This window comes from Desarmillaria tabescens (assembly GCF_030435595.1).
Source record: "Desarmillaria tabescens strain CCBAS 213 chromosome Unknown EV420scaffold_7, whole genome shotgun sequence".
Lineage (NCBI taxonomy): Eukaryota > Fungi > Basidiomycota > Agaricomycetes > Agaricales > Physalacriaceae > Desarmillaria > Desarmillaria tabescens.
In genome coordinates, this window is record NW_026848306.1 from 719,829 (window position 1) to 735,483 (window position 15,655).

The following is a 15,655-nucleotide window of genomic DNA, read 5'->3' on the forward strand; positions in this document are numbered from 1 at the left end:
TTGCTTGCTGGCGACATGCATCTTGAGTTTGAGATTACCCAGTACTGAAAATCAAAAGTATATGTGAGGTAAATTGCCCGATGTCGGCATTTATTACTCGTAAGTACTGTCCAAGAAACAAATCCACAACTTCCTATGTTTAGAAGTTAGATGCGAGTACTGAGGATGAATGTAAGATCATGACCTTACGTTCATTCCACTTTCAAGTCTATCCCCCTCCCATACGAGAGCGGGAACATGCTCTGTATCCATGTTTCGTACCCCTGCATGGGTAGATCTCTGATTAACTGCTCCTTCACTTGCATGGCCACTTAGCTGAGGTCGGAGAATGCCGGTCTCTCCAACCCTTTATCAATGGCGCGACAGAGAAACTCGTTCATCGTAACAACAACGTCCAAGTCCGAATCCTGGACGTCAAAGATGATGCTCCTCAGCTCACCTCCGAAAATTTGGTCGAGGACCAGCGAAATCATAGAATTGGACGGTATGCCATATCTATCGAACTTCTGCTCCCTTATTCTACTGAAGCGAATCGTGTGAACACGAAAGAGATTGAGTCGCAGCTCAATGTCATCCCAATCTTCTTCCATGTCACCACACTCGATCCACTCCAACTCCACTAACGAGCCCCGTAACCCATGCAGGAATTATTGCATCATTAACCACTCATTCTTTGTTTTAGGCATCCTCAGCGACAGCACTTCGACCGAAGGCATCGTAAATGCGATGTACGAGGAGACCTTATCTCGCGAGGGATTCAAATCAAGGGTATCAATGCGTAATTTTCTCAGGTAAACGAGGTGCTGGATGTGTCTATACGCCCTAAAGGTGGAAATGAAAGGATGTGGTTCCGGGTTTCTGAACTGAAGTCGCTCCAATGTTAGATCTTCCACCAACATGAACTGACTGAGCACCAAGAACAACTGTCGTAAAGAGAAAAAATGACATCCTACAAGTTTCAGTGTGGTCATCCTGAGGCTCGCGGGAGCGAGGCTGACAGGCGCAGCGAAAAACCCCTCGTCGCGCCCTGAATGCGTTGGATACCATTGCAAAGCCGTATGAATCGCATAATTGATCCTCAAGAACGTCAGCGCCTTCACACCAGGCAACCTTTCTAACATCCTAGGCAACCATTCCCAGCACCAATCCTGCACATGTCCTTCGTCCATCCCGACGACCAGAGCCTGGACTCCTGGGGCACCGATGAAAGACAAGCATCCGGAAATCAAACGAAGGAAGGACCCTGCCTGTGCAGCACTGCTGATGTGGGTGGTTCTGAGATAACGACGGTGCGATCGCTGTACCCAGGACCGGCATATGAGGCTGCAGCTGAGTACGACCATTGCACATAGAAGTTGTGGCGAGAGCATTGCTGACAGGCAGGGCAGAGATGGACGTCGCAAGGAAGACTGATGGCAGGCGCTTATATATATTTTGCCCAGAAATTTTTGTGCTAAAACTCTTCGGCCCGAAGCAGGGTTACTGCTTTGCAAATCGTACCGATATTTTGCCAATTGCCAACTTCGGTGCCGCGCTTCTACATAAGAATCGAGTGAGGATTGAAGGGAAGTTCTTATGGCTTTTGTCTCAACTTTTAATGCCTGCAGCGCTGACGCTGTTCCTTAGGTGGCCACAAGTGGCCCAATGCTAAAATCAGGACAGAATTTGGTAGGAACTTCTGAGTCTAAACTGGTACATCTGAGTTTCAAGTCCAGAAATATCACACTTTCGTGTGCCGGTCAAAGACCGTACCTTGAACTTGCTCGTACAAAGTCTTGCAACAAATGTTTTCGGCTCGAAATATCGAATACATATACCCATCTGGTATAAATCAAAGTCCAAAATATGTCACATCTCTAACTTTACATGGGTGCAAGACCTTCTACCTGCGCTTTAATCCTCAACGCCAACCTCTTACTCCAAAACCTCACAAGCGCAAGGTTACCTCCCATAGCGTAGATCCCGGCTACATCCTGAGGTCAGTAAAGTTCATCTCATTCCAACACGACTTACGATGTCCACTATTCCTGTAAATCCCACTCAACTCTCCCTCAGAATCCAAACCCCACACGTCTTTCATCCGCTCTGCCTCTGGTCCGAGAATCTTCACCGCTGTAGTCTTCATGTTCTAATTTTGTGCCCGTACTCAAGATGCAGTCAGGCGAGGTGAGAGGAGGGGATCCCTTACCTTGTATCCTGTCGCTAGAACGACGATATCCGCCTCAATCTCTGTACCATCATCAAAGACGACAGAGGTCTCCGTAAAATGACCTGCCCATCTGTCAGTAACATTCGACGGTCGGACGGTCCTGGCGGCCTTACTGATTTCATGCCCCTGCTTCAGCTTGATCTTCCTCTCTGCGATCAGCTTGGATGTGCCAACGTCTATATCTGGGAATCCATCCCTGTGTTAGCCACTAACTCTATCGACTTAGATCGCACTAGGATCGCTACTCGCACTTCGGTAGACGATACTCTAGCAAGTCAAAGGCGATGAAAGTTGATGGGACAGATAGTCACGAAGAATGGAGTTTGATGTTAGGTAGATTAAACCTTAGCTGAAGCTGGGGTTTAGCCCAGCTGAGGCTCTACTTAAATACAAATTGGTAAACTAAAAATAGTACTGTGAGAATGTGTCTGTCATGATCGCAAACTAGTAATCACGCTGAGTAAGATGAAGGAAAAGAGGAAAGAAATGAAAAGAAATGAATAAACCGTAACATTACCCCCTCCTTAAGACTCATTCATCCCGAATGAGAATTTATCTCCTTCCTTCCACAAGGCGAGCAAGAGGGTCTCCCTTCTGCTTTAAAACAGTTCGGCATTGGGTCCGCTGGGCCTTGAGTACTGCCGTCGGCCTCACCCCTAGCCTCACCTGGATCCTGGTACCCGTGGATATCCAGGACCACCTTGCACCGGTTAGGCCTCTTGCTGTCTGTCGGGACTCCCTGTCCCTAAGGGTTCATTGCCCAAAATTGAGCGGTGGAAATCCCCTTCTACACCATAAATAGGTTTTCGTTTCACGATTCATCTGTCCCAAATGAGACGTTCGACTCCTCCCCATCTGTCTCGTACGACCCGACTTCGGAGGTGTGTTCATCATCGTTCCAGTTTTCCGCTACCCTTTGGAGGAGGTTTACATCCGCTTCATCGTCAGACGGAGGGTCCAGTAGGTCGGGAGGATCTTTATATGGTCGATCTTCCCGTCGTGAGGCTTCGATTTCGAGTTTTCGTCTCTTTAGGTAGAAGTCTCGTACCCGGGGATCATCGGGCTCGGGTTTAGCCAGGGATCGGGGATACAACACGATGGGGCCTGCCTCGCTAGGGTGATCGTGCATATATTTTTTGTTCTTTTCTAAGAGCGCATGATTCATCGCCTCGGAAATATCGACCATCAACCTCCTGTTGGACGGGGTGACAGATATTAGTCCTACGCTTCGTCCTGCGTCCGACCCATCTACTTCCCCTATAACATTGAGTTCTTCAGAGTGGCGAGAAGCCGTACACTGGGAGGATGGAACGGTTATAATGTCAGTTACACACGGGGTTTCCGGGTCGTGATAAGAGACAGGGAGGTTGCGAGGTATATGGTCGTCTATCCCAACCGTCTTTCCTCGCTCGTTAACCGTCCACCACACCTTTTGGATATGTGTTTCGTAGTCGTTGACGAGCTCCTCGGCATTGGCCATATCTGAGCGTTTGACCCAAGAGTTTTCCTCTGCCAGGTATCCCTTCCACTTTACTAGGTATTCGGTGATGGTGTGGCGGGTTTGTCCGCGGCCGACGATACGGTCCCTCTCTCCTACGATCTCCTCGATTTCGTACTCCTCCTCGTCATCAATGAGCTCTGGGGGCGGTCGTTCAGGACGTGGTTGGTTAGGGAATTCGGGAGGATGGTATGGAGTCAGCAAGGACTCGTTGAAGCGATTATGGATCCGCCATTTTGCTGGGAGTTTCAACTCATAGGCTGAGGCCCCCTTCTTTGCGATGATGGCGAATGGTCCTACTCGCCTATCCCCTAATTTCTTCATTGGGCGAGGGAGGTTCAGGTTGGTGGAGTCCAACCAGACCCTGTCGCCGACTCGGTACTCCAACGCCTTTTCTTTATGCTTGTCATAAGCCTTCTTCATCGACGCAGCCGCCCTTTCTAGTGACTCCTTTGCTTTTTCCTGTACCTCCTGGATTCCTTGGACCAGTTTGGATGCAGCTGGGACAGTACTTTGGCGTTGGGCAGTTTTAATGACTTGCCCATCACGCCCGAAGACTACCTTGTATGGTGAGAAGCCCGTGGCAGAATGTTTGCGGTTATTGTGGGTGAACGCGGCGAGCGGTAACCATTCACTCCAATCGTCTTGTCGATAGCTGACGAACATTTTGAGGTACTTTTCGATTTCCTGGTTAACCCTCTTCATCTGCCCGTCCGTCTGGGGGTGATAAGCAGTTGAGGGATTCCCTGTCACCTGGATGAGAGCGTAGAATTCTTTCATGAATTTCGACACGAAGGCAGGTCCTTGGTCTGAGATGATCTTTTCAGGCATTACGCCGTAGGGCACGTAAACGTAGTCTCGTAGGATCTTAGCAAATCCTAGGGATGATAGTTCCTCGGTGCAGGCAATAGGTATAATGGTTTTGGAAAATCTGTCGACCAAAACAAGAATGGAGTCATTTCCCCTTGAGTCCAGGAGTTTGGTAATCATGTCGACCGAAATGTGTGTCCATGGTCGGTCGGGGATCTCATTGGGGTGAAGGGGCGCCTTTTTGGGACATCGATCTGCCTTGGTCCTTTGGCAGACTTCGCATCCTTTCACATAGGCCTCTACCTCTGAACGCATCCGGGGCCACCAATAGTCCCGTAAAATGAGCTCCTTTGTCTTTTCTATCCCTGGATGTCCCGCCGTTGCGTGATCGTGGTGCAGGGCTATGACCTCCCCTCGTAGTCGCCTATCCTTGGGTATATATATGCGTCCGTCGTACCACAGCAGTCCTTGGTCACGGGAAATTCCCTTCTCGTGATTAAGGGAGTCGGAGATACCTCGATCCCACTTGCGTGGGTTGTGAGTGGCTAGTCGGATTTTTTCATGCAGCTCCTCCATGGTGGGCATGATTAGGGCCCGGAAGTGGGTTGGTTTCAAGACAGTTATGTCTTGATTGTCGCCCTTCCCCTGATCGTGGTCAGCACGTCGGGACAGTAAGTCGGCCTTACGATTTTGGGCCCCAGGCTTGTGATGTAGGGTGAATCGGTACTCGGCCAGTTCAGTCACCCACCGAGCTTGTCGTCGGTTGAGCTTCTGGGGCTTTCGAAAGTATTGGAGATTGGAGTGATCTGTCCAAATCTCAAAGTCCTCTCGAGCGCCCATGAGGTACTGTCGCCATTCTCCCAGCGCAATCATAATGGCCAGGAGCTCCTTATCATAGATTTCATAATTGCGCTCGGTGACCGATAGCGCTTTAGAAAGGAAGGCCACCGGTTGCCACTTTTCCTCCTGCCATTGGGATAGCACCGCCCCTATGGCCCCTTCACTTGAGTCTGCCTCTACTCGGAACCTTCCTTCGTCTAGCGGGATGGCTAGGACTACATCCTCGCGGAACAGCTCCTTAATCCTTTCGAATGCCTTCTGTTGGGCCTCTCCCCATTTCCATTCCACCTTCCCTGTGAGGGTCGTGAGGGGTTTGACGTGTTTGCTGTAATCGTGGATGAATCGCCTGTAAAAATTGCAGAAGCCTAAAAACGATTGTAGTTCTTGCTTCTTCGTCGGAACGGGCCAGTCCAAGAGGCCGGCGATTTTTACTGGGTCCATGCGAATTCTTCCCTCGCTGATGAGCACACCCAAGTACTCCGTTTCTTCCACCTCAAACTCGCATTTTTCCGCTTTAAGGAATAGCTTGTTTTTGTGGAGGATCCGGAGTACTTCCCGTACTATGCGTCTATGATCCTTTTTGGTCTTGGAGGCGATAAGGATATCATCAAGGTAGACCGACACCTCTCCAGCGGTGATGAGATCTTTGAAGATATCGTTCATCATCCACTGGAAAGTGGCTGGCGAATTGGTGAGCCCAAAGAACATTACCAGTGGCTCATAGAGGCCACGATTGGTTCGAAAAGCGGCCTTCCATTCGTCCCCTTGTTTTATCCGAATGTTATTATACCCCCATCGGACGTCCAGCTTGGTGAAGTACTTGGCCTTCTTTAGTCGATCCATAAGTTCTCTGATGAGCGGGAGCGGGTATCGATTCTTGATGGTCATCTCGTTGAGTTTGCGGTAGTCCTGCACCGGACGGAGCTTGCCGTCCTTCTTCTTTACAAAGAAGAAGGGGGAAGCCATCGGGGACTTGGAGGCTTGAATGCATCCCGTCGATAAGTTTTCGTCTAAAAACTTATCCAATTCCTTCTGTTCCATGGGATTAAGGGGGTAGACCTTACAGTCTAAGTTGGCGTTAGCATTTGGGATTAGCTCAATGGCGTGGTCCCATGGCTTTCGCGGCGGTAGCTCGTCAAAATTCTCTTTGGCGAAAACGTCCTCGAAGTCTCGATACTCGACCGGTACTATTTCTTCAAAGGACTTAGTCTCCTTGTGGGCATTAGCCTGGGCAGCCAGTTCGTTGGCCTTAGTACCCATTGCTCGTACGTGGAATGCTTCTTCAAAATCGACCACCAGAATGGTGTCTCCTTCCTCATACTCATCCCATTTGGACGATGGATCCGTATCAGGTAGGGAAAATGGGATTTTCCGACAGGTACAACAGGCCAGAGTAACCGCTCCGGTATCCCAATCGATTAGCGGGTTGTGTCTTTGTAGCCAATCGTGCCCGAGGAAGAGGGGAGTGGACCCTAAGTCCACCACGGCTAGTTCGATCCGTTCCACGTGGTCCCCGATGCGGAGCCGTACTTCGGCATACTCGGTGATGTCACCGCCCTTATTTCGGGTGCCGTCGGCATTATAAACCGGGACGGGTCGGGCCGCCTTTTTGAGGTTGAGGGCGTGATCCTGAGCCCAGGCACGGTCTATGGAACTGCCGGTGGCTCCGCTGTCCACTAGCGCTTTTACGGAATGTGTCTCTCGGGTGTCTAAGGTCTCCAATTGCATGGTAATCGATACATTGCGCCCCTTCCTCCCTCGTATGTACATGGGTGGCTTCGTGAGATCCTCCATCCACTCCCACTTGCTCCTAGCTTCAGTGGCCATCTCCGGCTGCTCCTTGAGTGCCTCCCATAACTCAGTCGTCACTTCCCCCTTGCGTCAGGGGTGTACCCATCGATTGAGGGTAGCAAAGGCGGCTGATTCGTTGGGAGCTAGTCGTAACGCCCATCGGGTCCAGTGCGGGCCGAAGGGTTCGTAGTACGTGTCTTGGACTGCCTTCTTCACCTCGGGCGCACGGTCGGGGGTCACAGCAGACTTCCCCTTGGGCGTAACGGTCAGAATATCGGACCGCAGGTGAACCTCTTCGTCTTCTACTTCTTCCAGCGAAACTTGAGGTTTCTTGCCTCGAGGTGGCAGTTGGTCACCGGGCCGGTCGATAAGGCCTCTCGGCGGCACTTGGTCACCTTCCGTTGAGTTGGTAGAGGAGGGCTCGCTGCCCTGTGTTCGGCCCTGGCCAAGGGCGCTTGCACGCGGCATTGTAACCTCTACTAGAATCCTGTACTTATCCTCATTCCTAACACCGGCGGTACTCTCGGAAACCCTAGGCAGGCGCACACATATTGGCTCATCAAGGGGGTCGACATCGTTTGCGGATGAGGCCACTACTGAATGTAGGTGGTCCCCTTGAGTCCCGGCCTCAGCTGCTTTCCTGCCACTGACGGGAGGAACAACCTGGCCTACATATGGACAGGAAGGCCCATCCGTCGGAGTCGTCGGCCGATTCTCCCTGCCGGGGCGACGACCACCACGTCTGGCGTCCATCTTGTCCTGACCTGAGGCGCTCGCTGGGTTCTCCAGAACTTTCCCCGTTCGGTCAGGCGGGGGTGTCTGAGGTGGACCAGCCCCTAGGGGTTCATTGTCCACTGCTGGCTGTGTAGGACGGCAGAAATCCCCTCCTACGCCATGGGCGTTTTGCGATTCTTCGTCCTTAGTTTCTTCCACAGGTAACGTGGCGAAAATATTGGTATATTGTTCAAACGGAGTACCTACATACGTAGTATAAGTCCGACTAGAAGTACATGAGCGCGCACCCTTAGAAACTAAGTCCTTTGCCGACGCCGTCGAATCGCTTATTTCGACGCCAGCTCGTCTTTTGACAACTTCTCCTCTTTGACCTCCTCGACCTTTGTGTCCTCTCCTAACTCTTCCTTTTCGGCTTCTGTGAGCAATTGGCGGAGGCGAGCGACGTTGGGCTTTTTCTTGCGAGGTGGGAGTTTGACAGGAAGCCACTTGGATTTGTCGTCGGGGCATTTATGGCTGCGGCTCCACCCGGTGTTCCCACACTTGAAGCACCGCTTGTCGGACCGCAGCTTATCGATTTCCATCGGCTGCCTGGCACCTCCATAGGTGGTTCCCGTGGCGTCCTTCTTATCGCCACTGGAGCCACTTCCCTTCGATTGATTTTGATTGCCTCGACCCGAACCTCCTTGGGTCAGGGAGGTCTTACTGGTGAGGCCCTGGGCTACGTTATATCGGTAGTTGGCATCGATCCTGAGGACTCGCGCCTTCCATTGTGCGTAGGTTGTGGGGCGCTCGTTGTCCCCATGCATAACCGTCTTTCGCACTGTCGGCCTAATCGCTGCTTCTACGGCCTCAAACATCTGCTTCTCGTCACCAAACTCTCCACACTTGTGGGCCAAACATTCGAATTTGGCAAAGAATTTGACTGCGGACTTAAATTCCGACTGTCGCACCTTCTTCCATTCCGCCTTCCAGATCGTGCGCTCTGCGACTTCTTGGAACTCCACCATGATGTCATGGGAGAATTCCGCCCATGTTGGGAATCTCCAATGCCCCTGGTCGTCCCGATAGCGGTAGTACTGGTCACCCCACCATTCCTTGGCCTTTTCTCGCAGATACCCTTGTGCAAACATAATACGGTAGGGGTTCTGGCCCTGGTCGTTCATGGTGAAATGTAACGGGAACACCTGGAAGTACATTTCACAGTGGTGAAGGAATCGGTTAATGTCCGTAGATTCCCCAGTGAAATATTCGGGTTGCGTGATTAGCTTGGGCTTCACGTCATTCCAGGGGTTGCCGTCCTTTCCGGTTGCCAACATCCACAGCGGAATAGGGTCCAGGGGCGAGGGCACCCTCGGCGGTACCGGGGGGTTAGGCGGCCGCGGTAACAACCACAGTCGGTAGTTTTCCCTGGGCGGGGGGTAATCGCCCGGATACCCCGATCGATGCGGGGGTTGGCTCGGCGGCTGTGGCGGGACCATGGACTGTTTGCCCTTGTCCGAGGGTCCAGCTCCCGGGTCGTCCATTTCGTCGTCGTCTGGGCCAGCCCCGGCCCAAAACTCCTCGGTTTCGAGGGGATTGGGCATGGGCTGAGGTCGACGGTAGGGTTCGCAACCGCGCTGTTGGTCGTGGGGGAATACTTGATTCCACACCTTGGCGGCCTTGTGCCACGTTTCCACCTCCAGGATATTCTTCATCAAATAGACGTCCCCTAGGGACTTTGCATATCGGTAATCTTCTCCTGCCTCCATGAGAAGCCACTGGGAGTTCTTCTCCATGTCTTCCATGATGATTTCGTAGAGCCCGTGCCAGGGTAAGATATTAAAGATTGTTGGGATCGGGCCTTCTGGGTGGACTAGGACCGCTCGGACCGCCCCCATCACCTTGGCCTCGAGGGAATTGTTGGGCGGCCGACTCGGCATCCTTGGCCTCCTGCCTCTCTCTGGCGACTCGGGCGATCTCCTGGTTCCTCCTCCACCTTCCGATGTCAGAATCCTCATCGCTGATCTCAGCCTGATAGGAGTTCCAGGCTCGTCTTCTAGCCTCGAGGTCGGTGCCTGCCCTTCGGACTGCACCGGAGTATCGAACGGCGGCGGCGCGGATTCGATTCTTGACCTCAGCATCGGTGGCATTGGGCTCAAGGGGTAAGTCCCACCAGCCTCCTGGTCCTTGGAGGGTGTCTTCCTCGGCATGCCGGATGCGTGCATCATGCGCTCTTCCTCGCTCCATTCAGGCCTCGACCTCTGGGGCAAGCCGGGCATCTCCAGAGAGTCCGAGGGACTCGACGTACGTGTGGTAGAGTAGAGGCCATGGACGCTGGGAGGCTGGGACGGGGGTGGCGAAAGCTCTCGACGCGACGGACGGTTCCCAGTTGGAGACTCCGGTGAGTCGCTCGGAAGCGGTAATTGTTCCAAGTTCCTCAGTGTTGTATTCCGGGAACTCGCTCCAAAGCTCCCCACTCGTCGGCTCGTGCGAGGGGACGGCGGGAGCGACCTCTGGGGCCTCGGACCCTTCAGGGATCGGGTTGGGCTCTCCTCTGGTCGCGACTCCGGCCACAGCAGCTTCTTCCCAGTCGGCGTAGACCCAACTGGTTCTTGGGTACCAGGCGACAGGCTCCCCCCTATTGGTCGGCCAGGACCTTGGAAGAGACTGTGACTCAACTGTACTGGTGGTAGCCGCGGAGGCTCCGAGGCCAAGCTCTCTGGAATCGCTGTCGTAATCGTCCTCCTGGGCGACTCTGTATCTCCTACTTTCCCCTCTCCAGTCGGCATCCGTCCACTTAGTTCCTGACCTTCCGCTGTAGTTGTCTCCGGAATAGGTCGCATCCTCCTCCGTATTCGGGTAGAGGTCGTCGAGTCGGGTTCTTTCCCACTCTGTGAGATCATCCCCTTCGAACTCGGTGTCAGGGCTTTCTTCGCCCTCATCCAGAGGCCTGGTGTCTTGTCCTCGGCCTCTGTCAGGACTTGGCTCGCCTTCGACTGGAGACTGGTCGAAGAGGCCTGGTAGGGGCGAGTCTCCTCGGTCGAGGAGTATGCCCCAGGTATCGGTGATGTCGACTGACTCGACTGACTCGGCGGTAGCGCTCCTGTAGGAGTCGGTGCTCGACCCTGAGTATCGTGAGCTGGACCGCGACGATCCGTAGAGGGATCCTCCAGGTTCCCCGGAGGCGGCAGATTCGACATCTTGTAGCGTCTGCTGAGATGCCGCGGGAATGTGTATTACAGGTGGAGGATATGCAGGAGTGCTGGGAATGTAATGAAACGGGAGTTGCGCATGGACTCGCCTCTGTTGTCGAAAACAGCGGTGTAGTCGGTACAAAATAATGGACAAGAAAAAGAGTATAAAAGTCGCGAAGACGGCGAGAATGGCGTCAGACCAGGGCATCCGTAAGTGGATCTATCCTTGGCGTACGTCGACGATTGACCATGCAAGCTGATAGACAGCAAGTATGGTGAGGACAATGAGGAGTGCGATAATCAAACTGAGGTCGGTCTCGTAGTTGGAACTGTTCATCAATAGAATTTTGCAGTTTTCGGAGGTGCTCATCAATATTAACAATAGGATTGTTAATATGGAGGCGAGCTGAAGGGCGAGGATAAAGGGTTTCGTGTTTTTTAATAATGGCGTAGGAATCCGACCCACAATAACAGGAGTAATCCTGCAAACAGTGGAGATGGGATGTATACGCAGGCGAGGAAGACTCGGAGAATGGTTACTATGACCAGTCCGAGTGGGTCATTAAGAAGAAATCGTAGCACGAAGAGTGCGACAACGATTAAAAGAAGGATTGGGATTATGTTGGGCAACGGTGAGTCGTTGGGCAACGAAGGACGAGCTTCGGCTAAATGTTAGCCACTAACTCTATCGACTTAGATCGCACTAGGATCGCTACTCGCACTTCGGTAGACGATACTCTAGCAAGTCAAAGGCGATGAAAGTTGATGGGACAGATAGTCACGAAGAACGGAGTTTGATGTTAGGTAGATTAAACCTTAGCCGAAGCTGGGGTTTAGCCCAGCTGAGGCTCTACTTAAATACAAATTGGTAAACTAAAAATAGTACTGTGAGAATGTGTCTGTCATGATCGCAAACTAGTAATCACGCTGAGTAAGATGAAGGAAAAGAGGAAAGAAATGAAAAGAAATGAATAAACCGTAACACCCTGTCAGTCAATCATTCCATTCAGCTGACGTACTCGTCTCTTACAATATCCCCCGCCCCGGGTAAAGTACTTGGTTATGAACCCGGATCCACCGATACCTAGATTATAATATTGCGTGATGTCAAATAAAAACGGCGGCATGGTCCTGACCATAGTCAATCTTGAACCCGACCTTCTGTAGTCCGTCGAGCGTAGGACGATCTATCTCGGCGATCTCTTCAGTGGTGTACTTGTGCAAGATCTACTGGGGTGTTCATCTTCAGAATTCTCAACGAATTCACTTGGCGGACGCACCTGGAACATATGATTAGGCATTGACGAGAACATGATATCCGCATCCTCAGTTGGAGGCCCATTCTCTTCGTACAAACCCTGGAACAACACCCCGAGTCCAGCAGCCGATGACCTAACCTCCGTGAGATTTACACACACACTATAATGAAAAACACGGCACTGACATCATATTACGATTTCACACTTTATCTTATCTTATCGTCTTCATCATAATCCTGCTATGCTAGTTTTCCGGACTTGATCGCATTCACCATGCGGGTATCGTGTGTTCAACGCACCATTGCGGACACTTGTAGTATATTTAGCACAACCCAAACTGTATTTAAGTAGCACGACTGCAGGTCTTAAACCTCAGTCTCGAACTAAAGTTTATTCACCCGATAACTTAGTCTGAACTCACTCTCGCTCAACTAAGCAATAGCTCCCTTAACGCAAACCTGCGGACAACATAAAGCACCTGACCGAAGTGCGAGTCACGCTTAGTTGTTTGATCTTGTTTGTGAAATCGGTCGCTAACAATTAGTTCGAGACTTTCCTACTCTTCATCAACAACCACGTTGACGAACAGTAACGAATGAACCCCATCGAACAGTACCTTACCGACATCTTTGGACTACAAGGCTTTGTAGCCATAGCCTACCTCGCATTCCTATATGGATACGAGTACCGACGAAATGAGGAGCCAGTCTCCGAAGAAACTATCCCCATCGAAGCCCCCAACCCGGAGGCTAGACGACCGAACACACCCCCTCCCGAATACGTCGACGACCGACCCAATATCCACTTCATCTTCATCACAGACGACGAGTGGATCACAGAGGACTCCGACACAAGCGAGTCCGATGAGTCCGACACCGAGATGGAAGGATGGCCCTCACAAAGAGGCCCAGTCGTTGAAGAAGAAGAGCGAGGAATCTACGAGCAAGGGATGGACCAGCGTGTTCTCTCTCCCATTACCGAAGAGGAAAGCGAAGGGGAAAGCGAAGGAAGTGATCCCTGGAACGCCCCCTCCCCCACATCCACCGAAAACTCAGCCGCCAACCCTGGATATGATTCCTACGGACAGCGCCTCTATCAAAGAGGGCTTAGATATCATCTGGGAGAAGGAGGAGAGATTGAAGATGGAACTGGAAGCAGTTCAAATGAGGAAAGCAGCGATACAGAAGAAGACGACGACAGCGAGGAGCTCTCAGGGCCGCACAACAACTGGTCCCCTCCCCGACTTGACTCGCGAGGAGAAACGTGGGGCCACCACTACGCCCGCAGCGACTCCTCAGATGATGAAGGAAGCTACCTTCAGCTCGTCACGCGTCCCAACACCCCAATCATCATCAATGATAGGGCCGGAGAGGCCACTACCGAGCTCGACCAATGCGAGCCCACATACGACGCCGACGCCAGCTGCGAGGTATGCAGATGAACACAGGACTACGCCAACGCGTGGAGAATGTACGAGGGAATCGAACCCCCCGCATCCGTCACCCCCTACGTCATCTATCCACTCGCGGCCGAACACCCCCTTGCGGCCCCCGTCCCCTTCATCGCACCTTGGGTATGGGATAGACCCCGAAGACCCGACTTCGAACAGGTCCTTCTCAGGGTCAATGAGTGGGCCCGAATCATCAGAAACTGGAACCGTATCGTCACAGGAAGCACGGAGCCTTTCGAGCGAGTCCGACCTATCGGACTTAGAAGAAGGTGAAATTTACGAGAACCCTGGAATAGGGCGGACTTCGACTTACAGCAGCAGCATAGGGTCGGAGAATACGGAGAGGAGGATATTATCCCCGAATTCGTGGAAGGATCTAGCTTGGGAGCCTACTGAGGCCGAGCTAGAAAATATGACTTATTTGGAAATGTTGCGATGGACCGAGAAGAAGTTGCCATGAGAACTGTCATGGAACAGCTCACCGCAAGGAAGATACTTCCAAAAGGAAAAAACATCGCAGATCGGGGCCCAGGTAATTTACCGGGAAACCGTTTTTCACATGAACATTCTATGGAACCAAGTACACCCGGAGGATTACACGGACCCTGGAGAAAGATATCAAGTGCCAGTACCATCGGAACCATCAAGCGGAAGCACGGTAAATCTAGAACACCTGGCTATCCTTCAAAGAACCGGGTACGTTAACCCTAGCCAACTCTTTGCCGGGGCAGGAACCCCAGGAAGCCAGGGTGCAGCCGCAGCCGCAGCAGCAGCGGTCCCCGTGGTTCCACCCCCTGCACTGCAAGGACCCATGTCCCCACATCACAACCCCGCTTTACGATCGTTACCCCGTCCGGCAGCAATTCCCATTCCCGCGGACCCCGTACAACTGCCAAACACGCCGCCACCCTTTATTGTCGGGGTGGCCAACACAAACCCATGGGGACAAGTAAAGCCGCAACTCGCGGACCCCCCTGAAAAGTTCAAAGGGGAATCCAGCAACGTGGACCGATTCCTCAACCAGTGCGAAGACTACTTCAATGTATTCCCGCAGCAATTCACAATGAACGCACATGGACAAAGCCCAAATAGGGTAGTGTTCTGCACGTTCAGGCTCGTGGACAAAGCCTTGCACTGGTGGAATCACGCCCGGGACGAGTACTATGATGAAACATGCGGGTACCTGCAGTATCCCGCATGGCATGTATTCAAACAAATCATAGAGGACCAATTCCGAACTGACGCCGAAATCGAACTCAAGCTGCAAGAGTTCAAAAGGATCCGACAAAACACGTACAAATCGGCAAAGGAATTCTTCCGGGACTTCGAACGCCTAGCGAAGGAATCCGGAAAGCGTCACAATGAAGAATACATGATCGAAATCCTCAAACCGGCAATCCGAAAAAACGTGAAAACGGCTATACACGCTACCGGCACCGCCTTACCCCGCACCTATGCAGAATGGAAATTCAGGGTAGAACAAATGGACTACAACTACCGTGTAGGACTAGTGGAAGATGCAGGCAGAAACCAGGGAACGTCGGGCCAGCAGAACAAGGGAACGGGAAAAGCCGGAAACTCTGGGAATTCCCAGGGTGATAAGAAGACAGGAACAGGCACCACGTATGGGGGACAAGGCTAACCCATGGAGATAGACCGTCTCTGCAAGGAAGGTCGATGTTTCTGCTGTGGTCACAAGGGCCATAGGAAGCAAGACAACAAGTGCCCAAAGGACGAAAGCACTTGGCTCATCAAGCACCAGCCCAAGTTCTCGCGCGCCCAAATCCGAGCCATGTATCAACAAGTATTGAAGGACGAAGAAGGGGAAGCTTCCACATCGAAGATCGAGGAGGTAAAAGAAGAGCCGGTGGCGTAAGCGACAAACGCACG

General features: G+C 52.2%; 2 protein-coding genes across 2 annotated transcripts; both read right to left on the reverse strand.

Annotated features, from left to right (window-relative positions):
• Nucleotides 1-110: 110 nt before the first annotated feature.
• EV420DRAFT_1519481 (uncharacterized protein) lies at nucleotides 111-1,627 on the reverse strand. Its single transcript, XM_060472109.1, has 5 exons — nucleotides 1,593-1,627; nucleotides 683-1,537; nucleotides 550-631; nucleotides 190-484; nucleotides 111-133 (listed from the first exon to the last, which is right to left on the reverse strand). Exons 2-4 carry the CDS (start codon nucleotides 1,368-1,370, stop codon nucleotides 436-438), a joined length of 819 nt encoding a protein of 272 aa, XP_060334992.1. The 5' UTR covers nucleotides 1,371-1,537; nucleotides 1,593-1,627; the 3' UTR covers nucleotides 111-133; nucleotides 190-435.
• Nucleotides 1,623-2,125, reverse strand: EV420DRAFT_1476373 (uncharacterized protein; the record flags this gene model as incomplete). Its single annotated transcript, XM_060469332.1, has 4 exons — nucleotides 1,623-1,698; nucleotides 1,753-1,821; nucleotides 1,867-1,966; nucleotides 2,014-2,125. 4 exons carry the CDS (start codon nucleotides 2,123-2,125, stop codon nucleotides 1,623-1,625), a joined length of 357 nt encoding a protein of 118 aa, XP_060334993.1.
• Nucleotides 2,126-15,655: the final 13,530 nt, after the last annotated feature.

What these genes read in the sequence shown, in the direction of transcription:
- EV420DRAFT_1519481 (XM_060472109.1), bottom strand. Translation starts at nt 1,370, where the DNA reads ATGCTCTCGCCACAACTTCTATGTGCAATGGTCGTACTCAGCTGCAGC. An exon ending in AGTGCTGTCGCTGAGGATGC is followed by an intron (nt 632 to 682) that starts CTAAAACAAAGA and finishes TGCATGGGTTAC; the next exon opens with GGGGCTCGTTAGTGGAGTTG. An exon ending in ATTGAGCTGCGACTCAATCT is followed by an intron (nt 485 to 549) that starts CTTTCGTGTTCA and finishes GATATGGCATAC; the next exon opens with CGTCCAATTCTATGATTTCG.